This window comes from Chanodichthys erythropterus, chromosome 20, assembly GCF_024489055.1.
Source record: "Chanodichthys erythropterus isolate Z2021 chromosome 20, ASM2448905v1, whole genome shotgun sequence".
In the NCBI taxonomy this organism is placed as follows: Eukaryota; Metazoa; Chordata; class Actinopteri; order Cypriniformes; family Xenocyprididae; genus Chanodichthys; species Chanodichthys erythropterus.
Window position 1 is genome coordinate 1,616,823 of NC_090240.1, and position 25,185 is coordinate 1,642,007.

General features: G+C 37.7%; 1 protein-coding gene across 1 annotated transcript; it reads left to right on the top strand.

Moving 5' to 3' along the window:
- The first annotated feature begins 10,573 nt into the window (after window positions 1–10,573).
- Window positions 10,574–23,945, top strand: LOC137008962 (protein Wnt-7a). The gene is made up of 4 exons (XM_067370782.1): window positions 10,574–10,644; window positions 11,107–11,333; window positions 13,247–13,518; window positions 23,463–23,945. The coding sequence occupies exons 1-4, from the start codon at window positions 10,574–10,576 to the stop codon at window positions 23,943–23,945; spliced, it is 1,053 nt and encodes a 350-aa protein (XP_067226883.1).
- The last annotated feature ends 1,240 nt before the right edge of the window (window positions 23,946–25,185 follow it).

Consider the following 25,185-nt stretch of genomic DNA (forward strand, 5'->3'; position numbering starts at 1 on the left):
CATTGACTTTCTTTGAAGGAATGTTCAAATGAGCCAAGACTATTCAAACTCCAACTGTCAAAATTCAAATTTTGACAGTTGGAGAGGCTCATCAGACTGTATTAGCTGCCATTCTATGTACTATTTCTAAACCATTGAAACTCATTCAAACTTCCATTCTATCTAATATGTCTTTATCTATCTATCTATCTATCTATCTATCTATCTATCTATCTATCTATCTATCAAACTAAATCTATCTATCTATCTATCTATCTATTTCTCTATCAAACTAAATCTATCTATCCCTTCTCATCTATCTATCTATCCCTTCTCATCTATCCATCTATCCCTTCTCATCTATCCATCTATCCCTTCTCATCTAACACTTCTCATCTATCTCTCTTCTCATCTATCACTTCTCATCTATCTCTCTATCTATCTATCTATGATCAACTCTCATAGCAACCACCCAAAACAACCTAGCAACCACCCAAAACAACCTAGCAACCACCCAGAACACCATGGCAACTGCATAGCAACCACACAAATCACCCTGGCATCATCCTAGCAACCAGCCTGGATGCAATAGCAATCACATAGCAACACCATGGCAATCACCCCGAGTACCCTAGCAGCACCATAGCAACCACCCCGAGTACCCTAGCAACCGCATAGCAACACCCTAGCAACCACCCCGAGTACCCTAGCAACCACATAGCAACACCCTAGCAACCACCCCGAGTACCCTAGCAACCGCATAGCAACACCTTAGCAACCACCCGAGTACCCTAGCAACACCTTAGCAACCACCCCGAGTACCATAGCAACCGCATAGCAACACCTTAGCAACCACCCCGAGTACCCTAGCAACACCATAGCAACCACCCCGAGTACCTTAGCAACCACATAGCAACACCCTAGCAACCACCCTGAGTACCATAGCAACCGTATAGCAACACCCTAGCAACCACCCCGAGTACCCTAGCAACTGCATAGCAACACCATAGCAACCAACCAGAGTGCCCTAGCAACCATTTTGCAAAATCTATATCTCTGCATCAGAACATCGTCCAGACATGGGGGTTGGTTTATATTGTCAAGCAGCCTTTGGAGTATCATCATTGGTAGCTGCCAAGCCACTCCCTAGCAACCAAACAGAGTACCCTAGCAACCGTTTTGCCAGATCTATATCTCTGCAGCAGAACATAGTACAGACATGGGGGTTGGCTCTTTTGACTCATGCTAGCAATCTGGACTTCCAACATGCTAGCAGTGAATAGCTACATGCTAATGGTGATTAGCTAAGTGCTAAACTGGGCTAAGAACATGCTAATAACTCTATAAAAACTCCATAATATCCATCTGTGACAACTATCTATCTATCTATCGATCAGTCTGTTTACTTATCTAGCTATCTATCTAGCTTTTAAAACTACAATTCTAAAACAAACTATTTCAAACTGAAAAGGTTCAAACTACAAACTTTTAAAACTTCTTCAAACTTTCTGGCTATGCTTTTTCAAGCCAACTTAAAGTTTGTCTACAAACTTTTTTATCTAGTTATTATTCTTCTTCTTAGAGTAAATTTCTAAATGCATCTCCTCCTAGACTGTTCAAGCTACAACCACCAAACTCGGACTAGACCTTCAGACTGTTCTGACTCGGGTTGCTATATCTTTTCAGACTGATCATGCTCACGGTTTTCCTAAAAAAGCTGATCAAAACTTGGAAAAATCCCATTGACTTTCTTTGAAGGAATGTTCAAATGAGCCAAGACTATTCAAACTCCAACTGTCAAAATTCAAATTTTGACAGTTGGAGAGGCTCATCAGACTGTATTAGCTGCCATTCTATGTACTATTTCTAAACCATTGAAACTCATTCAAACTTCCATTCTATCTAATATGTCTTTATCTATCTATCTATCTATCTATCTATCTATCTATCTATCTATCTATCTATCTATCTATTTCTCTATCAAACTAAATCTATCTATCCCTTCTCATCTATCTATCTATCCCTTCTCATCTATCCATCTATCCCTTCTCATCTATCCATCTATCCCTTCTCATCTATCCATCTATCCCTTCTCATCTAACACTTCTCATCTATCTCTCTTCTCATCTATCACTTCTCATCTATCTCTCTATCTATCTATCTATGATCAACTCTCATAGCAACCACCCAAAACAACCTAGCAACCACCCAAAACAACCTAGCAACCACCCAGAACACCATGGCAACTGCATAGCAACCACACAAATCACCCTGGCATCATCCTAGCAACCAGCCTGGATGCAATAGCAATCACATAGCAACACCATGGCAATCACCCCGAGTACCCTAGCAGCACCATAGCAACCACCCCGAGTACCCTAGCAACCGCATAGCAACACCCTAGCAACCACCCCGAGTACCCTAGCAACCACATAGCAACACCCTAGCAACCACCCCGAGTACCCTAGCAACCGCATAGCAACACCTTAGCAACCACCCGAGTACCCTAGCAACACCTTAGCAACCACCCCGAGTACCATAGCAACCGCATAGCAACACCTTAGCAACCACCCCGAGTACCCTAGCAACACCATAGCAACCACCCCGAGTACCTTAGCAACCACATAGCAACACCCTAGCAACCACCCTGAGTACCATAGCAACCGTATAGCAACACCCTAGCAACCACCCCGAGTACCCTAGCAACTGCATAGCAACACCATAGCAACCAACCAGAGTGCCCTAGCAACCATTTTGCAAAATCTATATCTCTGCATCAGAACATCGTCCAGACATGGGGGTTGGTTTATATTGTCAAGCAGCCTTTGGAGTATCATCATTGGTAGCTGGCAAGTCACTCCCTAGCAACCAAACAGTACCCTAGTAACCATTTTGCAAAATCTATATCTCTGCATCAGAACATTGTCCAGACATGGGGGTTGGTTTATATTGTCAAGCAGCCTTTGGAGTATCATCATTGGTAGCTGGCAAGCCACTCCCTAGCAACCAAACAGAGTACCCTAGCAACCGTTTTGCAAAATCTATATCTCTGCATCAGAACATCGTACAGACATGGTGGTTGGCTCTTTTGACTCATCCTAGCAATCTGGACTTCCAACATGCTAGCAGTGAATAGCTACATGCTAATAGTGATTAGCTAAGTGCTAAAGTGGGCTAAGAAAAAGCTAATAACTCTATAAAAACTACATAGTATCCATCTGTGACAACTACCAATCTATTTATCAATCTATCTATCTAATAAAACTTAAACTTTCAAACTTTAAACTTTTAAAACTTCTTCAAACTTTCTGACTATTGTTTTTCAAGCCAACTTAAAGTTTGTCCTCAAACTTTTTTATCTAGTTATTTTTTGTCTTTACCTGTGTATAATGCTTTGGCAATTTTGTATGTAAACACACTCATGCTAAGAAAGTACGTTACATTGAATTGAAATAAAAAAAATTGATTTGACTGACAACAGTCCCACCTACCGGCTGGAGCAGGTATTGCCGCATGAAACGATCGGAAACAGTCTATATGGGGAGGCTGCAGACCTGGAGCCGGTAGATATAGGCCCCAAGCAGTTTTACGCCCCTGTTGTTCCTCATGCGTCCAATAGGGGGAGAAGGAAATACGGCGAATAACACTATATTGGGAGGTTGCAGACCTATGCTATATGGGGAGGCTGCAGACCTGGAGCCGGTAGATATAGGCCCCAAGCAGTTTTACGCCCCTGTTGTTCCTCATGCGTCCAATAGGGGGAGAAGGAAATACGGCGAATAACACTATATTGGGAGGTTGCAGACCTATGACCTACTGTAAAATGTATTATTTATATTTATTTATAAACTGTTTTTATATACAGGAGACTGACTGATATATGATGTTGTGAATTTATATTAAGCTACATTTAGATATTAACCACATTTAGGCCATTAGACATACAGTACTGTGTAATCATATGGATCCTAAATGAAATATCTGCTGTATAATTCAAAATTGGTTGTCATACAGCTACAAAACATGTCCTACATAGCATTTTATGAAGACAAACACAATTTAACCCTTTTCTAAATTTTCCAAGGGTCATTTAAAAGAAAGAGACAATATTGTTAAAAATTTCTTAACACCATGACTTTTATTTCTTAACAGCATGATTCCTGTAAATTCTGCATGACTCCTGTAGACTCTCCTATGGCTTGCCACTCTTCTTTAATTGTTTTTTTTTATCCTGTCAAAGTGCTCCCGCTCACTGATAAAAATAAATAAAGCAAAAGTTGCATAGTGGTAGAAACAATGGTTAATTATAAATATTTCCTTTATAGGATCCTTACAGGAATTTCTCCTCAGCCTCCAAGATGGACACATGTTCCACAACAGCAAGAGCACAGATGATGGACTACCAGAGAAAGAATTGAGATTTATCACAGCCCAAATAAGCCAAGCATCATTTTGCATGTTTAGTTTTTTGTTGTTTTTTTACAACAAAATCAAAAGTGCCTTTTCTATATTAAGCACAAAACTATTATTTTTAACGCAGTGGTCTAACATTATGGATAAACTATTTGACATTAAAAACAATGTGAATATGACACCATGCTGAGCACAACTAACACATAAGTCCTACCTCTGGAAAAAGGACATGCATAATAAATCTGATCTGGTCACTGTGGGTGTGTGTGGGTGTACTGTTCAGAATTGAAGTCAGGTGAGTGTAGATAATATCAATTTGTTCCTGATCTTCAATGAACAATGGCACAGGCACTTTCTTTATGGAACACTTGGAAAAAGTGTCAAGCCACTGTGATTTTTTTTGTCCATTGATGATGGACTGTGCAGAGAAAATTGAAAATTACATTAAAAACATTTCCATGTATGTGTAAGTTGTTTATTTACTAAACAAGCTATTGGTTTAGAATGCAGTTAAAAAAACGCATTCTAGATGCATGTACCTGAATGTGGTCATCAGTTCCTCTTGCCACAATGAAGTCCACCAGAGCCTGGTTGGATAACTTTCGGTTCCTCTCGGCAACAGCATGTTGTGGAGACTTAGAGATTTGCATACATACATACATGCCTATTATAAATGTGTATTTTGTGTGTTCACATCATAGACTGTCAAAAAAAAAAAAAAAAAAATTCACACATTTGTGATTATCCACTCTAATGTGCTCCAGAAACCATGTGGAGTATGTTTAAATGCAAGGAGTAAACAGGGTCTTACCAGAAGAAGCCATGTCACGCAAGCTAAAGACAGACAACAAGATAAAAATAAAAATGTAATTAATTTTAAAAGTGAGTGAGACAGAGCGGGTAAAGAGAAGACTAGGGCAGCTTAACCTACACGTGGTTAGCTAAGTTTGAGTCAGACAGAACATCTGACTCAATCAAGTACTTTTGCCTCTCGAAATAAATTATTGACCCATCTTTTGAATTGATATCGCATCAATCATTTATAAATAATAAATGTTGTACAATACAATCAACAACAATAACTTTAGGAGATTATTTACATACCTCAATTCGTATCGCTTCAAAAAAGGTCTGCTGCTATCATACAGATATGGTCTGCTGTTCTGATGACTAGGCTCATATACTAATATGCAGCCTCCCCCTACTGGACGCATGAGGAACAACAGGGGCGTAAAACTGCTTCCCCCTACTCCCGAGAGCCACTTTGTTCTCCGTTTGTTAAAGAAAATAAAATAAAGTTTGTTAACTGGTAGACTACAACTCACCTCCCAATAGCAGCACTTTTCTCCGGTTTGTTCAGGATCACGTAGGCCATTAGATTAGACGGTTGTCGTCGCCATCACGGTCAGGCTGCGATGTCACTTGATTGAACTGGTCAGAATCCCCAAGATTGAGTGATGTATTGCGCTTTCAGTGTTGTTTTATTAAATAAATTATACATTGCGACATTATACTTCACCTGAGTGACTCAGCGAGGGGATTCAGACGACGACTGTGACGACAGCAGCTCTGATTGGCTGAAGGCAGTGAGCAACAAAATCTAATTGGTCACAGACCAAGTTGAAGAGACATTTGAATTCCGATAATTTTAACCACTCGACATATTTTTTTCGCATTACTTGTGCTGCTGGTGTGTTTTTTAATATAGATTTGTGTGTATGATTGTAAAATGATTCTGCCAGTGTAGACTTAATAAACATTTACACATATTTGGAAATTGTATAGGCTACACTATACTAAATGGGCTTGTAATGCATTCATACTGAAATAAATAGCACAAGTAATATAATGAATTCCAAGGATGAAAAAGTAAACTTAAAATAGATGAAATTTAACATTAGATACACTACAACTTCAGGATATTAAATAATGTATTTTTTTAAATATACTTTCAGTGCATTGTTACAATGATCATTTTCAGCACACTGTTAAAATATACCTCAAATATATTTTTATAAAGTGCAAATAAATACACTTTTAAAAAATAAACTGAACTTACACTTCAAGTATATTTTTCTAAAATATATTTTTTAGTGTTTTATTTTATTATTTTAAAGTGTGTTAAGTTGCATTGTGAAAATATGATACTAATATACTTTTTATATATTTAATGATAGTACATTTTTTGTTAGTATATTTGCAGTGTACTATAGAAAAAGGGGATATATTTAAAATACAATAAAGTTTTTTTTTTTTTTTTTCCACTAGGGATAGCTTGAAAGATTTTTAACTTCCCTTATGAAAATTAACCATGGTTTTACTACAAATAAAACAAAAACATGGTTATTGTAGTTAACCATGGTAACCATAAATTAACCATGGTTTTGCTAGGCTACACTACACTGTCAGAAAAAAAGGTATGGCACTGTCACTGGGGCAGTACCCAATACAAAAGTGAAAAGGTACTTCTTTGTACACCTTACTTACCCCTAAATGGTGCATATTAGTACCTTAAAGGTACATATTAGTACTTTAAAAGTGCATATTTGTACCTTAAAGTTATATATTAGTACTGTAAAAGTAAATATTAGAACCTTTGTACCTTAGGGTACTGCCCCAGTGACAGCACCATACTTGTCAGTTTGATACTATTTGTATAACAATAGTAGTAAAACTATTGTTATACAAATAGTATCAATCTGACAAAAAATCATAGTTACCACTTTTTTAATATAATAAAACCATGGTTAATGTTCATAAGTGTTCATGATAGTTTGCAATGCAAGCTAGTTGCAATGTGTTATTGCTGCGGCTCCGTCGTGGTCGCCGAGGGCTTCAGTGTCCGGTCGCAGCATCGGCTCTGGGGCTACGCGGCGGGCTCCCACATCGACATCGCCTCCGGTCATCGCCATGAAGTCCTCTGTCTTCCACCTCAGCTCCTCCCTCCAGCGCCGTCGCTGTGGAGAACAACCCTGGTTGTGCACTGGGGTACCATCAGCCTGTCCCTGTTCAAGGTCATCCACCACACTTCACCACTTCCTGCACCACCCTGGACTCCTTTATTCTGCCTCCTCCTGGTGAGCCGTCCGCCTCCTGAACCACCACCTACATCCCATCTTCATCTTCCCCTCTCTCTACGGCGCGAGGACGCGCCTTTCCACGAGGGGGCGTAAGGTTACATATTCAGTCATGTTCAGTTTATGTCACGCCATCATCAGTCACCATGGACACTAACTCATTTGTCACAGCTGTTTGTCATCTTGGTTTATTGCTCTGTGTATTTAGGTTCCTGTTTTACCTATGTTCATTGTCCGGTCTCGTTTACTATGAATTGTGTTGCGTGTACTCCTGTATCTGTTGGATTTCTCTAAGACTTAGATTATCTCCTGTCTCCATCGTGTGATTCCTGCGTAAGCAACTGTAACAGGCGGGGCAATTCGCTTCCTTCCGTTTCATCTGATGCCTTTATGTCTGATGCCTTTTTGTCCGAGTCCGTTTCGTCTGATGCCTTTTTATCTGAGTAATTGTACGAGACCTGACACTGTGAGGATGTCGTCAAATGTACACCATACAAGCAGGATGCTTAGACAATGATATAATTATTACATTAGTAGTCGTAGTAACTCCAGTTATTTTGTTATCTTTATTATGCCTGTTGAACAGTTTGTGCTGAACATATTCTTAAGAAAAAAAGACACAACTAAATCTTTATAACTTGGCTAATAATAAAATAAAGATAACAACATACCAACTGAGTAATTTTGTTGTGCTTTTGTCATTTTTATTAGTTTTTAAAATGCTTATAGTTTTTTTTTATTTTTTATTTTACTTCAACTTGAAACAAATGAGAAATGGTGCCTATATAGGGAGGGAGAGAATATCAGTTAATTTTATTTCAAGTAATTACATTTTAGTTACCAATATCAATACTTTTAGTTTTAACGATAATAGGCTAACCATGATTCAGACCCCTTAATTTTTCACATTTTGCTATGCTAAAATACATTAAAAAATTAAAAAACAAATCAGTCTACACTCACAATGGCAAAGCAAAAACAGATTTGTGATAACTTTGCAAATGTAATTAAAGAGAAACTGAATGAAGGGATCTGAATACTTTCTGAATGCACAGAACATATAAAATACAATATTTTACAAGAGTGTCAACATCAGAGAAATCTTTGACCATGGTTTGCAGGTTTCCATTAAGGCAGGCATCAACACACCATTACTTCAGTGACCTTCAGTGACTAGTCAGTGACTAGTCATGCGTTTGAACCGAGTCAGTAATGAAAAGGCATCTTGTCTTGACAAGCTGCCCAACAAGAAAGTAACTCAGCTAAATCTGAGGTGAGGAACCAGCCTGACAGGAAAACTGTATTATTTGATAAGTGACAATATGTGTGCCATTATTGTAAAAATCTAAATAGGAAATAAGTACCTTCAAGTGCCGCTTAAAGTCATATCCATTCTCTCTGGTATTTTAACCTTTTATTTATCATTGATGTTGATGTTGTTTTGTTTGATTTATTTCATTTTAATATTACTTTATTCATGTGTAATGTACAGCACTTTGTAGTTACCTTGTAGCCTGAAAAGTGCTCTATAAATAAATACAATACAATACAACAAACTTTACAATCACAGTTTTCATTTATCACATATACTGTACCTTTTAGTCCTGTTTGTCTTTTTGCAAAAGTTTGGGTTTTTTTTTGTTTTTGTTTTTGTTTTTTTACTACAACTAGTTAAAATATTCTCTCAAATAAAAGCTCATAGGGCACTGAACTTTTGAGGGATATTTAAACACCAAAGTGCAGCAAGATATAGTTAATGTCATAAATGGGCGTCTAGTCAAAAATGTGTAGAATTTATCACATTTAAGAAAAAAAAAATCTTAAAACAGACAAGTTGTGTTTTCACAAATCTACTCGCACTTGACGTATTGCCTTCATTGAGTCAATTAACTGATCATGCCTCTAGGGGGAGTGATTGCAAAATATTGTGTAATGTTTTTTTTTTTTAATTAATAAACAAAACAGCTAAGTAAAATGCTGCAAATTAAAAAAAGTACAAGAGCTTTTTAAAATTGTGATCATGCTTTGCTCGAGTGTATAGAGAAATGGACTGACAGACATCTGACTCTAATGCCTTTTCTCAAATCTGTAACCATTACTGAAGCACCTGCAGGACTTTGCTCTAGTCTGACTTCTAACACTTCTAAACCACATCAAAACACATCTGACAACTGCCTGTTTATTCTCTGCGAGTTCAGAAAGATCATCAAGAAAGAAATCAATTTGGATACAAATAAACTCTGTACTTAACATTATTTTGTGTATTCTGTTCACTAAAGATGTAGTACAGATTTAACTTTAAATATATTTTTTCCAGTTTTGATAGTGTCATGTTTGCTTATATCTACATCAATGTGTACCCTGAAAGCAATCGTTAATTTAAAGTATGATCACTTGTGAACTGTCCTTGACAATTCACATTGATCCACAACAGCAATGATTCAAATGTGCAAAACAACCTGTCATCAAAATCAGAATGAACTTTTTTTCACCAAGTGGGCGCAAACACACAAGGAATTTGTTGTGGTTTACAGGATCTCTGGATACATACATACATACATACATAACATAAGAGAATAGAAAGAACATTTAAATAAGATTAAGAAAAAATACTTAATTCAAAAATAAAGTAGGCCTAATATACATAAACATCTGAAGACTTATTTACAGCTGTGTGCATTATGTTATGTTGAGTCATTATTTGCTAGCCTGCATGATGGGATGTGTGACGTGTCAAAAGGCTTGTTTCATTAACAGGCGGATTTATGGAACTGAATAAAAGCAGGTATAGGACTTCTGTCATGCATATGATATTCCATGGGTGGGCTCAAAAGCCAGTAAGAACACGCCCAGATATATAAACTACAGTAGGAGGATGAAGGGGTCAGATCACCCAGCTTGAGACCGGCGCATCTCCTCTACTTGTGCCGCTATGCGGGCTCAACACAACCTGGATACACCTTGAAGGTGGATTCTACACCTGCGGGCAAAAGTATTCCTGTTGGAAATATATTGCAAAGTGATTTAACTGGCTAATAGGCTGGCTATTCAAGTTGAAAGTTCAGTTTCTCGTTACTTTTGAGCGAAAACGAGACAGGACCACCATGAGCAGAAAAACACGACGTTGGATATTTCACATTTTCCTTTGTCTCGGAATAATCTATTTGAAAATGGGGTGAGCTGACAGAAAAATGTACTGTACAGCATATCATACCATAATGTTGTGAGAATGGGTAATGCTGTTTGGTGTCTGTGTATATCCTATAAGCTCTACTTTTCCAGTTCCATGTCTTAGCCTATATCAGGATAGCAACTTTATAGCAACGATCTTGAGATAAAACAAAGCGAATAGTTTTTATTCAGTGGGAAAGCCTTTTTTTCTTATTAAATAATGATGCTTTCCAACGACATTACAGGATCTGCTGCGCACTTCGCAGGGCTCTTTGGGAGCCTTCAATGGACCACCACTGGATGCCTTCTATGCGCGCTTGCGGAGGTGTCCAGTGGTCGCCCAGGCAGTTTTTGTAATCTGAAAAATACTACACTATATATATTTCCTCCAGTTTTTGTATCCTATATTGGGCATGCATTTAAAAAAAAAAAAAAACTGATTAGCGCCCTCTCTGATCAATTAAAGGGGATTCTCCACCGTATTGGCGCTGGGAGCGAGCATCATATGCAACAAGATCCCGGGACTGGCGCCCAGGCAGCGGATCATCTGTCAGAGTCGGCCGGACGCGATCATCGTGATCGGAGAGGGCGCGCAGATGGGCATCAATGAGTGCCAGTTTCAGTTCAAACACGGCCGCTGGAACTGCTCCGCGCTCGGCGAGAGGACCGTCTTCGGAAAAGAGTTGAAAGTGGGTATGTTGGAAATCCTCTCAAGAATGTCTAATAAAACAGTCTTTGGGGAAAATGTCGCGTAGTGTCGTTAAATATACGAGGGAAGTGTTTACCAATGTGGTTACGGATTATACAGTTTGTTTAATTTGAGGTAAAACAGTTACCTCCTTTACTAGTCGCAGTTCATTGGCTACGTTATAAAGATCGACCGGTTGAAATTAAGATTTCCGTGCCACATGCCTGAAATGTCTGGTAGATGAGATATATGCGTGCATGTTTCTTACCTGCGGTCATATACGTGCACTGCAAAAGATCTCATTACATTCGCAGAAACCAATCATTAAAGATGGGAATATATAGCCTAAACAAACAAACAAAAGCTGCAATAAAGATACAAGCACTTAAATGGCTCTTCTATTAGAGAACCATTTTGGAGGGGTGTTCTTGAATTGCTTTAGTTATTTATTTATTTATTTTTATTTTATTTTATTGTACTTTTTTAGATACAAAAATTCTTGCCGTTTAATACTTGAGATCAGTATTTCAGTGTCTTTGGGTATTTAAAGCACCAGCACAGATGGTTTTGTAAAGAACTAGAAGTTTTGCGGTTCCCGACAACACAAGATATATTTGTTCTTGTTAGAACCTTTATTTTTAAGAATACAGCCCCCTTTTCAAACTAAAAGCTGTCTTGTGAGTTTGGTATTAACATTTTTTATGCATGTATCAGTATTTGGGTTGGTATTTGCAGCCTGAAGAGTTTTTCCACAGGTGTAAATTACAGAGCATGAAAAGATGTCACCTGAGACAAATGGACTTTTACTTTGCCAATCCAACCTGCTTAAAAATATGGCACAGTTTATAACAGTTGATGAGGTCTTCCAGATGAGTAAAGTTAAGGACCTCATGAGCGCAATCAAGTCAATTCCCCTTTATTTATATAGTGCTTTATACAATACAGATTGTTTCAAAGCAGCTTTACAGTGATGATAGGAAAATTATCTACGATGCAAACAGAGTTCATTTCAGCTGTACAGCAGCTCTAAATAGAGTCATTGTTCAGGTGAAGTCAGTTCAGTGTTGATTCAGTTCCATCAAAGATAATCAATTATTAAATTAGTTAATTTCATCTATAAAGCAGCCCTGTAGAAAACAGTGATATCATTATCAGCTCAGATCAGTTCTCATCTAATTGTGTCAGTGCAGTCAAATCAATAATATTGTTGAATATTAAATATATATGTAATGACATGGACAAAAATCTAAATAAGTATATTTCTTTAAAATAACAACTTAAGTCCCAGATGAAAATGTTACATTATTTCTGTATGGGGTCTGTAAGAGATCAGATATAAAACATGATTAAAACAAAGAATTTTTACATTTTTGACTATGTGATGGCTCTAATTTACAATTCAAGTTAATGGTTATACATTTGCCGATTATGCAAATACTGCAGTGTTTGTCAATGATTTATGGAGAAGAGATGAGTGATAACCTCAGGAAGTAGATGTTCGGAAGTTCATTCCTTTCTTGATGCATAAAGTACATAATTTGTTTGTTTTTTTTCCCTTTTGAGCTCATTCATATTGTGCCTACTTAAATGTATTAAAAGTTCTCTCTCTTTGTTGCATTCAAAATACTACCTTTTCAAAAAACACACTTACTTAATTGTCTGAACATAACCAAAGTGTTTTACAAATACATATATGCACTAGTGGTCTTAGACAATTTGGACCCCACTGTGCACATGGATTTGACAAACCTGAAGTGATGAACCCGAAGTCAGCACTTGTTTTTAAATTTGTTTCTGAGATTCTAACCATATCAAATTAGACATCATTGCCAATATTTGGTGCTTAATTTGAAGCATTTGATTCTTGGCCAGCCAAAGTCTGTTGCGCACTTTAAATATGTGTCCCCTCTGTTGACAGGCAGTAAAGAGGCAGCTTTCACGTATGCCATCATTGCAGCAGGAGTGGCCCATGCCATTACAGCTGCCTGCACACAGGGAAACCTCAGCGACTGCAGCTGTGACAAAGAGAAGCAGGGATTTTATGGCCATGCCAATGGCTGGAAATGGGGTGGCTGCTCGGCTGACATCCACTACGGCCTGGGTTTCTCCAAAGTTTTTATGGATGCTAGAGAGATAAAACACAGTGCCAGGACACTTATGAATCTGCATAACAACGAAGTAGGAAGAAAGGTATGTATTACAAAGTCCCTTTAAGCAAAGTTATCTTTGAAACGCCTCTCGGGCAGTTATTTCAGTCATGCAAGTGCAGCTGCTATCTCTTTGAATGGGGAAACATCAAATTCTCCAAAGCTCTTCACCAAGCATATGATTAAATTTTTATATTCGAAATCACCAATGAAATCTGATATGAACTGCCTCATAAAGATTGTTTCTTATGCTAAAATGGCATTGAAAAAGCATATATTTCAGGTTGGTCCAACCAGTGCACATGTGCAGTTCTAAGCATGCAGCTGCAGTAACACAATGACTTTACCAGCTGCTGATTGGCTCTTTTATTTAGAAGGCGGGACTTATTCCACTATATTGACGGATGAAGGTTCACCCCTAAACATAACTGACATTGGGGCATATGCAGATGGTACGAAAATGAGATTGTACAAATTCATATGAATTAGCCACCAATTCACTAATTTGTCATCATTCACTTACCCTTGTGTTGTGCTGTATGCAGTGGCAGAACTAGACTTTTGTACATGGGGTGGCCAAGCTACTTTAGGGAGTCCATAATTGTGAAAGAATATCAAGAATAACATGGATGACCGTACACAGAATGTATAAGTCGATTTGTGGCGGAAGAGTATCCTTTATCCTGTGCACCTCCACATTCGTCATTACGTTGTGCATCAGATCAGAGTCACTAGTCATGGATTATAAGTCTAAAATGATAATTTTGAAAGAGAAATTTCAGAGGATTTCGATATAAGAGAAGATGAGCTTAAATTTGTTGCACAGCCCTATTTGTTTGAACCACGAGAGGCATTTAAGCTTACAATACTCCTACATCCTGTGTCATACAACGCGTCAGAGGATTACTCATTTGGTGCAAGTCGACTTGCTCATCCTGCATATGGTCGTCTGCCGGAAGCTAGATATTTGAATTTATAAAGTTGTAAAAAACGCATCACTTCGAATTTGCCTTTAAGCAAATGTAAACAGAAAGGACCATCTATATTATATCTCTCCATAAGCACCGACTTTATTAAATACACAGAAAGAAAAATGCTGAAAAATGTCTATGCACAATCTTCCAGCCTAGGGTGAAGTCATTATGTAGATACTAGGGGTGTGACGAGACAGGTAGCTCACGACACGAGATGAGACTCGAGATTGAGTTCACGAGAACGAGACGAGACAAGATTTTTACACACTATTTTTAAGAAATCCTCAATGGCGAAATACATGACTAGAAAAAATTGTCTGCAGGTGCATTTGAAATGTTTTAACTAATCATCTTGTAATGAATGTCATTACAGTTCTACTTTCTGAGTATGAATTATCATATGCCGTAAAAGACAACAATACTCAAGTACTGTAAAAGGTTTTGCCACTAACTCAACTTCTCTTCTGTATGATTTCAGTCTCTTTAGATCTTACTTTACATGATTTATGAGCTTCTACAACTTTTGACCTCCTAACTGAACTTCTTTCCACAAACTGATCATAGAAATAAAAACAGTATAAATAAAAATGGTAACACTTTACAATAAGGTCTCATTTATTAACATTAATGTATTAACCAACATCAACTAACAATGAGCAATATATTTGCTACAGTATTTATTAATCATTGTTTATCTTAGTTAATAAAAATAGTCATTCATTGTTAGTTCATGATAGTTCACAGTACATTAACTAATGTTAACAAATGAAACCTTATTGTTTGAGCTTAATAAGATAAAGAGAAAACATTTTTATGGTAACACTTTACATTAAGTGCAACTTAATCGCACTCTCTGAATATTCAAAGTGCAAATAAGACCAAATTTTTCTTTGATACAGAGCTAAGAGATGGTTACAACTACACTGCCCAGCCTAAGATAGCTTTCATATTAAGAGATATTTGCATTCAACAGGGAGCCGCTTTCAAAATGCGGGGTATTGAAATCGCGTTTGAATACGCGCTCGCATTTACTTTTACTTTCACTTTCACGATCGCGCATACTCTGTGAATAAGGTGCAGCGGCGACCGTTATCCAAATTAATTAAATGTTTTTTATTTAAATACAAAAGTGGAGGCGTAATGTAAACCTAGCGGTGCCATATTCTTTCCTAATCATCCTAACCACTCTGTCATGGTAATATCACAAGACTACTTTTCGCCTCAACGAGAAATCTCGTCACATATTAGTCTCGCGAGATCTTGTCACATCTTGTTGATACATTAACAACGATTTGATACAAATTGTGTAATTTAATGAAAAACTATGTGAATGGTGTTTTGTGGCACAGCCGGATTTTGAACAGCTCTGTGCCTGTGCGACCCCCTTTATTCTTAATCATTTGTGTTTGGCAACTAACATTAATATTTTCATAATATTCAATGTTAATACAGTAACAATGCCCCTCTGCATGTCAAAATGAATGCTTCTTTCAACAGGAGGTGAAATGGAAGTAGCAAACTAAATTTTGGGCACCCCTCTGGCTCCGCCACTGGCTATATGACTCTCTGTGGAATACAAAAGGAGTTCAAGCCGTTCTTTTCCTTACACTAAAAGTATACAGTTACTAGAAACAAAAACACAATCAAAGTATCATAAAACTATGCGGCTTGTGCAGGCCAAAATGTACAGTGGGTACAGAAAGTATTCAGACCCCCTTACATTTTTCACTCTTTGTTATATTGCAGACATTTGGTAAAATCATTTAAGTTCATTTTTGCTGATTTATTAAAAAAGAAAAACTGAAATATCACATGGTCCTAAGTATTCAGACCCTTTGCTCAGTATTTAGTAGAAGCACCCTTTTGATCTAATACAGCCATGAGTCTTTTTCTGAAAGATGCAACAAGTTTTTCACACCTGGATTTGGGGATCCTCTGCCATTCCTCCTTGCAGATCCTCTCCAGTTCTGTCAGGTTGGATGGTAAACGTTGGTGGACAGCCATTTTTAGGTCTCTCCAGAGATGCTCAATTGGGTTTAAGTCGGCTCTGGCTGGGCCATTCAAGAACAGTCACAGAGTTGTTGTGAAGTCACTATTTTAGCTGTGTGCTTAGGGTCATTGTCTTGTTGGAAGGTAAACCTTCGGCCAAGTCTGAGGTCCTGAGCACTCTGGAGAAGGTTTTCATCCAGGATATCCCTGTACTTGGCCGCATTCATCTTTCCCTCGATTGCAACCAGTCGTCCTGTCCCTGCAGCTGAAAAACACCCCAACAGCATGATGCTGCCACCACCATGCTTCACTGTTGGGACTGTATTGGACAGGTGATGAGCAGTGCCTGGTTTTCTCCACACATACCGCTTAGAATTAAGGCCAAAAAGTTCTATCTTGTTCTCATCAGACCAGAGATTCTTATTTCTCACCATCTTGGCAAACTCCATGCAGGCTTTCATGTGTCTTGCACTGAGGAGAGGTTTCTGTCGGGCCACTCTGCCATAAAGCCCCGACTGGTGGAGGGCTGCAGTGATGGTTGACTTTCTACAACTTTCTCCCATCTCCCGACTGCATCTCTGGAGCTCAGCCACAGTGATCTTTGGGTTCTTCTTTACCTCTCTCACCAAGCCTCTGCTCCCCCGATAACTCAGTTTGGCCGGACGGCCAGCTCTAGGAAGGGTTCTGGTCATCCCAAACGTCTTCCATTTAAGGATTATGGAGGCCACTGTGCTCTAAGGAACCTTAAGTGCAGCAGAATTTTTTTGTAACCTTGGCCAGATCTGTGCCTTGCCACAATTCTGTCTCTGAGCTCTTCAGGCAGTTCCTTTGACCTCATGATTCTCATTTGCTTTGACATGCACTTTGAGCTGTAAGGTCTTATATAGACAGGTGTGTGGCTTTCCTAATCAAGTCCAATAATCAAACACAGCTGGACTCAAATGAAGGTGTAGAACCATCTCAAGGATGATCAGAAGAAATGGACAGCACCTGAGTTAAATATATGAGTGTCACAGCAAAGGGTCTGAATACTTAGGACCATGTGATATTTGTTTTTCTTTTTTAATAAATCTACAAAAATGTCAACAATTCTGTGTTTTTCTGCTGTGTGTACATTAATGAGGAAAAAAATGAACTTAAATGATTTTAGCAAATGGCTGCAATATAACAAAGAGTAAAAAATTTAAGGGGGTCTGAATACTTTCCGTACCCACTGTAAGTTGTTCTTCACTAAAAATCTTCCCAAATCTAAAATCGTATTCTTTTTTTTATATTTAAACTTGGTGTGTCATGTATAAGACATAAGATACATGACGTTTGGTCATGCCTGGTCGCATCAAGTTTTGAAAGGAGGACATGTAAATGACATCCAAGAGCTACATACAGTGTTTGAATGGCATGAGGGTGAGTAAATGACCGAATTTTCATTTTTGGGTGAACTATTCCTTTAAGAGGTATTATCTATCAGCGAATGTGATGTTTTGGTTACACTGAACGGATCAAGTGAAAGTCAAGCACAGGGAAGGATTCAGTAACTATGGCACTGTGGTTTGCAGCCATCAACAATCTAGCACCAAAGCCAAGACTCAACTGGCACAGCAATAATAGGAAGCTTTTAGGGGTAAGAGCAGTATAAGTGCTAGAGTTTGATTACAAATCAGATGAGCTCCAACACACTGAGCTCTGTACAAAACCACTCCTTTTTTCTGCTCAGTTAAATAGACACTGGATTATACCAATATCCCTTATCTCTAACTTTGATGGAAACTCTTCATCTTTGATGCTGTGTTTTTTCCTAAAAGGCTTTTTCACTTTCACCTGCATTTAGAGGCTATGTTTTTTTCCACATATAGCGTTCAGACATTTGTATGTTGTCTTTGATGTGGAATAAGGGATACAGTTCCTTGGGAAAAATAATTGTGCTTAATTGTATTAAATGTGCACTTGTAATATACTTCAAATCTTAAAAGTATATCTTTAAAAAACTGTACATGTGCATTCAAGTACTTAAGTACAGTAGTTTAAACGATTATGTTTTAATAATCTTTTGTCATTCTTTAAGGAAAGAACACATATTGTGGTGTTGACTGATAAAATGTGCTTAACTATAATTTTTAACTGTTGAGTATTATTTTACATTATATTTAAAGTTAAATATATTTTAAATGTACTAAATTGCAACTTCATTACAAAATGTGTAATTACAAATATATTTAAATACAGGAATACAAGTTTTAATAGAAATAACATTAAAGTATACATTAATTTGCCAATTGTACATTTGAACCATATTTCAAAGACAATAGAATTATGAAATGACATATAAAGATGCTAAATACTTTAGTATTTAAGTGGGTGAAAAGTTCTCTCTAAAGTTCAGCTATTTGCATTTAAATGTTAACTATAAAACATGTTCATTTAATTGTAAATAACATGCAGATAAGTCTCTGAAATCACTGAGTTGTCACTTTAAGTATTGTTTAACTAATATTATTTCCATAATAAGGGCTCTTTTTAAAAGTATGCTTTTAAAAGTGCACTTCTTTTTCACAAGGGGTGATAGTTGTATCCAAGCTGAATCCAATGAATAGTCAAAACCATGCATCTTGTTTTGCAGTTTTATTAAAATTGGACAGCAAGACATCTTTTTATGTTGTCATGATAAAAGAATAGAAACTGCAAAAAACTGCAGAAAGGACAATAAAGCACCACAGAAATAGTCATTATGATGCATGCACTATATTCCTAGCCTTCTTAAGCTTATGGCACAGTTCGGACATCAGTAAAAGCAGTCATCCTTGGTTCTCGTATGTCTTACGACCAAACATCAATAATGTCAATGCTGTTAATTACAGTTTGACAAAAATTGCATTTATCATATAGCATTTTCATTTTTAAGTGACCCATTTCTTTGCTCTGTCGGCCAAAGAGAGATGAATCACTCATGCTCTCTCAGTCAAGCTTAATGAGGGGAAAAGAAGCTTCCATCTTATGTCTAGCTGGTTCCACCTTTGGTCACAGAGAGCTAATTCATGGAACCAACACTTCTCCTCATTCACCCCGGGCCTCCATGCTGACATTGTGCAGCTAGTTGAAGGAGCCTTTTCTGTAGGATTGCATTCGTACTGTCTTATCTGAGCAGCTAAATTGCCTCTTAGTGAACTGACTAGCCTTGCAGGATCATTCTAGCTGCAGGTTTTGTCTTGAGCAAACTAAAAGAGTGCTCTGTTTGAATGCCCCCTCCCATTCTTAATTTATGCCACCTAATGTAATGGCATTGGCTCATGGTGCCCATCTTTGAAGAACAGACAGCAAAAGGTCTTGGTATTAGTCGCTGAGATGATGTGCGATAAGTAAGGCCATTTTGAGTGGTGTTATTTCTGTTGGTATGTTGTGGAGAAAAATAAGTTTGCTATGTGAAACCTCACTTTTGCTCATACAGGGTATGTAACCCTAAGTAACCCTAAATATTAAACTACCTAACTTGTCCCACACTATTTGTGCTGTGAGCATGAAATAATCCTTATACTTTTTACTTATTAGACGATAAAATGGGCAAAACAATCCCTTAGACATTGAATAAAGAACCCAAGTTTTTGAGAACAGAATAGAGACTTGGGAGTTGACACTTTGAGCAGCCATCTAGCAGAGAACACCCTAGCAACCACTAAGTAACCATCCAGAACACACTATAGCAAATACCTAGTATTGCATTAGCAAGCATACAGAAGACCCAAGGACAGTGTTTCCCAACCCTGTTCCTGAAGGCAACAAACTTTTCCTAATCAAATACAGCTGATTCAAGTCATCAGCTCATTTTAGTAGAGACTACAAGACCAGGAGCCGATTGCACCAGCTGCAAGTTACACAGTTACACTAGCCTAGTTTTGACGTAAAGGGGCACTAAATTACTTAGGCACTATTAAATATTCTGTTGCACCATTAAACGTAATTGAAATGTAAATCTAAATATTTACTAAAACCTCTGACCAGAAGCAAAGGTTGGAATAAAATATTAGATAAAGTCAACTGCATCTTATATTAAAAAGGTCTTGTTTTTTCTTGACAGACTTCAATTCTTTAGACATATCTGATAATGTTGACATTTACATTAATTTACATTTTAAGGGAGAGAACATTATCTGAATAAATTACTTGGTAGCTCTTTATTTCTATAGTCCACTTTAGACATTCTACTGACTTTGCAACCACATGTCAACTCACTCTTATTAGAGTATTAGTACACTGTCTGCTTAATATTTGTTAACTCTTTATTTTTATGCTCCTCCAACAGAAATTCTACTGACTATATGTAACATCGCAACTACAGGTGCTGGTCATATAATTAGAATATCATCAAAAAGTTGATTTATTTCACTAATTCCATTCAAAAAAATTCATTTAAACTTGTATATTATATTCATTCATTACACACAGATTGATATATATCAAATGTTTATTTCTTTTAATTTTGATGATTATAACTGACAACTAAGGAAAATCCCAAATTCAGTATCTGAATTAGAATATTATTTAAGACCAATCCAAAGAAAGGATTTTTAGAAATCTTGGCCAAATGAAAAGTATGAACATGAAAAGTATGAGCATGTACGGCACTCAATACTTAGTTAGGGCTCCTTTTGCCTGAATTACTGCAGCAATTCAGAGTGGTATGGAGTTGATCAGTCTGTGGCACTGCTCAGGTGTTATGAGAGCCCAGGTTGCTCTGATAGTGGCCTTCAGCTCTTCTGCATTGTTGGGTCTGGCATATCACATCTTCCTCTTCACAATACCCCATAGATTTTCTATGGGGTATTGTCAGGTGAGTTTGCTGGCCAATTAAGAACAGGGATACCATGGTCCTTAAACCAGGTACTGGTAGCTTTGGCACTGTGTGCAGGTGCCAAGTCCTGTTGGAAAATTAAATCTGCATCTCCATAAAGTTGGTCAGCAGCAGGAAGCATTAAGTGCTCTAAAACCTCCTGGTTTACAGCTGCGTTGACCTTGGACCTCAGAAAACACAGTGGACCAACACCAGCAGATGACATGACACTGACTGTGGAAACTTTACACTGGACCTCAAGCAACGTGGATTGTGTGCCTCTCCTCTCTTCCTCCAGACTCTGGGACCCTGATTTCCAAAGGAAATGCAAAATTTACTTTCATCAGAGAACATAACTTTGGACCACTCAGCAGCAGTCCAGTCCTTTTTGTCTTTAGCCCAGGCGAGACGCTTCTGACGCTGTCTGTTGTTCAAGAGTGGCTTGACACAAGGAATGCGACAGCTGAAACCCATGTCTTGCATACGTCTGTGCGTAGTGGTTATTGAAGCACTGACTCCAGCTGCAGTCCACTCTTTGTGAATATCCCCCACCTTTTTTGAATGGGTTTTGTTTCACAATCCTCTCCAGGGTGCGGTTATCCCTATTGCTTGTACACTTTTTTCTACCACATCTTTTCCTTCCCTTCGCCTCTCTATTAATGTGCTTGGACACAGAGCGCTGTGAACAGCCAGCTTCTTTTGCAATGACCTTTTGTTTCTTGCCCTCCTTGTGCAAGGTGTCAATGGTCGTCTTTTGGACAACTGTCAAGTCAGCAGTCTTCCCCATGATTGTGTAGCCTACAGAACTAGACTGGAAAACCATTTAAAGGCCTTTGCAGGTGTTTTGAGTTAATTAGCTGATTAGAGTGTGGCACCAGGTGTCTTCAATATTGAACCTTTTCGCAGTATTCTAATTTTCTGAGATACTGAATTTGGGATTTTCCTTAGTTGTCAGTTATAATCATAAAAATTAAAAGAAAAAATTTGAAATATATCAGTCTGTATGTAATGAATGAATATAATATACAAGTTTCACTTTTTGAATGGAATTAGTGAAATAAATAAACTTTTTGATGATATTCTAATTATATGACCAGCACCTGTACATGTCAGCTTATTAGTTAGTTGACATGTAGTTGCAAAGTTACTTATAATTAACAGAATGTCCAAAGTGGACTATCAAAATTAAGTGTAACCAATGGTGTTAGCACTCTTTAACACAAACCCGACCTAAACAGTGTCTTTGTTTGCAATGGCCCATGTTGTGCATGTCAAATTTATTTATTTATTTTTATGTATTTATTTATTTGTATCAGTATTTATTGATCCTTATTTACTTCATATACAGTTGAATGTTATATGCCTATTATGTTATTCATTATTAAGTAGTACCATATTTCAATGGAAGCATATTTTTCTGGTGAAGCAAAATAAGTTAGAATCAATTCTAAACTTCAAAGCATTTCAACAAAACTTCTGCTCACTTCCTTGAAGGCTGCTATTGGATCATTGAGGGTAAACCTCATATAATGAGAGGACACATTACATTACAGAGAGTTTAAGACCTACTAGCTGCGTTCTGCTTTAAGAACAAATGGTGCTACAGAAAAAAGTACAGACTTAGCTACAAACTAGCTAGGTAGTTATTAAGCCTCTAGTGTGGAGTTTACATTCCAATTTAAGAACTTACAAAAATACTCTAATGACTGCTAGTTGACATGTAGTTGCAATGTTACTTATAGTTAGTAGAATGTCTAAAGTAGACTATAAGTGTTACCAGAAGAAGTGCACTTCAGTTACCCAGATGATGCTGGGCACTCAGTGGTCACACAGCTTTCTTTACGTAGCCCTAGCAACTACATGGTAAAGGGGTAAAATTGTTTAGAGCACTTCTGCATCAACAGCAGCAAATTCTAGTTATTTGCCTTGTGTAAGTGTACCAACAGCTTCATGTTTTCATATTATTGAGGATTTGTTACCTGCTTAATCAAACATTTTTAGTCTGAATATTGAATTTCAAACAAAATGTCAACATGAGATGACATTGCAAGCACATACAGGGTTGATATAAGTGTATGACTCAAATTTTACATATCGTATTTGAATGTGTTGACAATATGTGGTGTATTCATATTGAGTAATGAGGCATTTACTTAATTAAAGCACTAATTTTTTGCACTCTTAATGCTGTGCTTGACCCAGGTCCTAGAAAGGAATATGCGGCTGGAGTGTAAATGTCACGGTGTGTCTGGATCATGCACCACCAGAACCTGCTGGATGACCCTCCCCAAGTTCCGTGAGCTTGGCTACATCCTCAAAGACAAATACACCAATGCTGTCCACGTGGAGCCAGTGAAAGCCACGCGCCACAAACGACCCACTTTTCTCAAGATCAAAAAGCCCTACTCGTACCGCAAGCCCATGGACACAGATCTGGTCTACATTGAGAAATCACCCAACTACTGCGAAGCTGATCCCATGACCGGCAGCATTGGGACTCAGGGGCGCGTTTGCAATAAGACGCTGATGCACCATCCCAATGGCTGCGACCTCATGTGTTGCGGTCGAGGATACAACACGTATCAGTATTCACGTGTGTGGCAGTGCAATTGCAAGTTTTTTTGGTGCTGTTATGTCAAATGCAACACTTGTAGCGAGAGGACAGAGGTGTACACGTGTAAATGAGCAATGACTGTTTGACCTTCTGCCTAGTTTTTGACAGGGTCTTTCACCCTGACCTTAAAAGATGACTCAATCAGGTGGCAATTGTTCTTTTGCACAAGACCTTACTTTAGACATGCTTCCTTGACTTTAATGGACGATCATCAAGAACTCTGGAGAAAGAATTCATTGTGAGAAGGAACTGAAAGGTTAAATTGCTCTACTTCTGATGCCACGCAGTTTTACCTGCTTTCTTCACTAAATATAGAGTGTGACTCGGGGCTAAAGGATCCTGAAGCTATCTGGATTCAAATAAGGCTCTCTTGTCTTCGATCTGCTGTAAGACTGATAACAACTACCTGCACCTTGATCTTACCAATGGAGCTTACTGGGACATGGACATCTTGCAGGCATGCAATGGAAATCATGGAACAAATATTCCAATAGAGCACAACAGCAGGGTTCCAGAAGTAAATCCTATTCATCTTCTCTGATAATGTATGACCTTTCAAAACAGACCTACCATGAGTGTTGATGTTGTCATGCAAAATATGCTTCTGTAGAAGCTACTAGTCAAAGTGGATTAACTGCATAATTTTTGCCAAAAGACCTACACTTTATTATGGAAGCTTGTTTCCAACACTTTTTTTTTCTTACAATTGCAAGTTGCAAGTTGAAAATCTCACTATTCTGACTTTTTTTCTCAGAATTGCAAGATATAAGTCGCAATTGTGTTATAAAGTCAGAATTGCGTGATACAGACAATTGACAATTGCGTGTTATAAAGTCAGAATTGTGATATAAAATCACAATTGTGAGTTATAAAGTCAGAAATGTGTGATATAAAGTCAAAATTGCGAGATATAAGCATGCAATTGCAAGTTATAAAGTCCAATTCTGAGGGGGAAAAAAGACTGACTTTTTTCTCAGAATTGCGAGTTTAAATCTCACAATTCTGACTTTATATCTCACAATTCTGACTTTATAACCTGCAATTGCAACTTTATATCACGCAATTCTGACTTCGTAACTCGCAATTGTGACTTAACATCATGCAATTCTGAGGAAAAAAAACATCAGAATTGCAAGATGTAAACTCACAATTACATTTTTGTATATATATACACACTTCAAATTTGTGATGTTGTGATTCTTTTTGATCTGGTTGGTTTGGTTCATGAATCTGAATGTCTTTTTGAAGAAAATGAATGGGAAAACTACTTCTGGAACCAAGTTTGTTGAAAATGTGTACGAACATATTTGT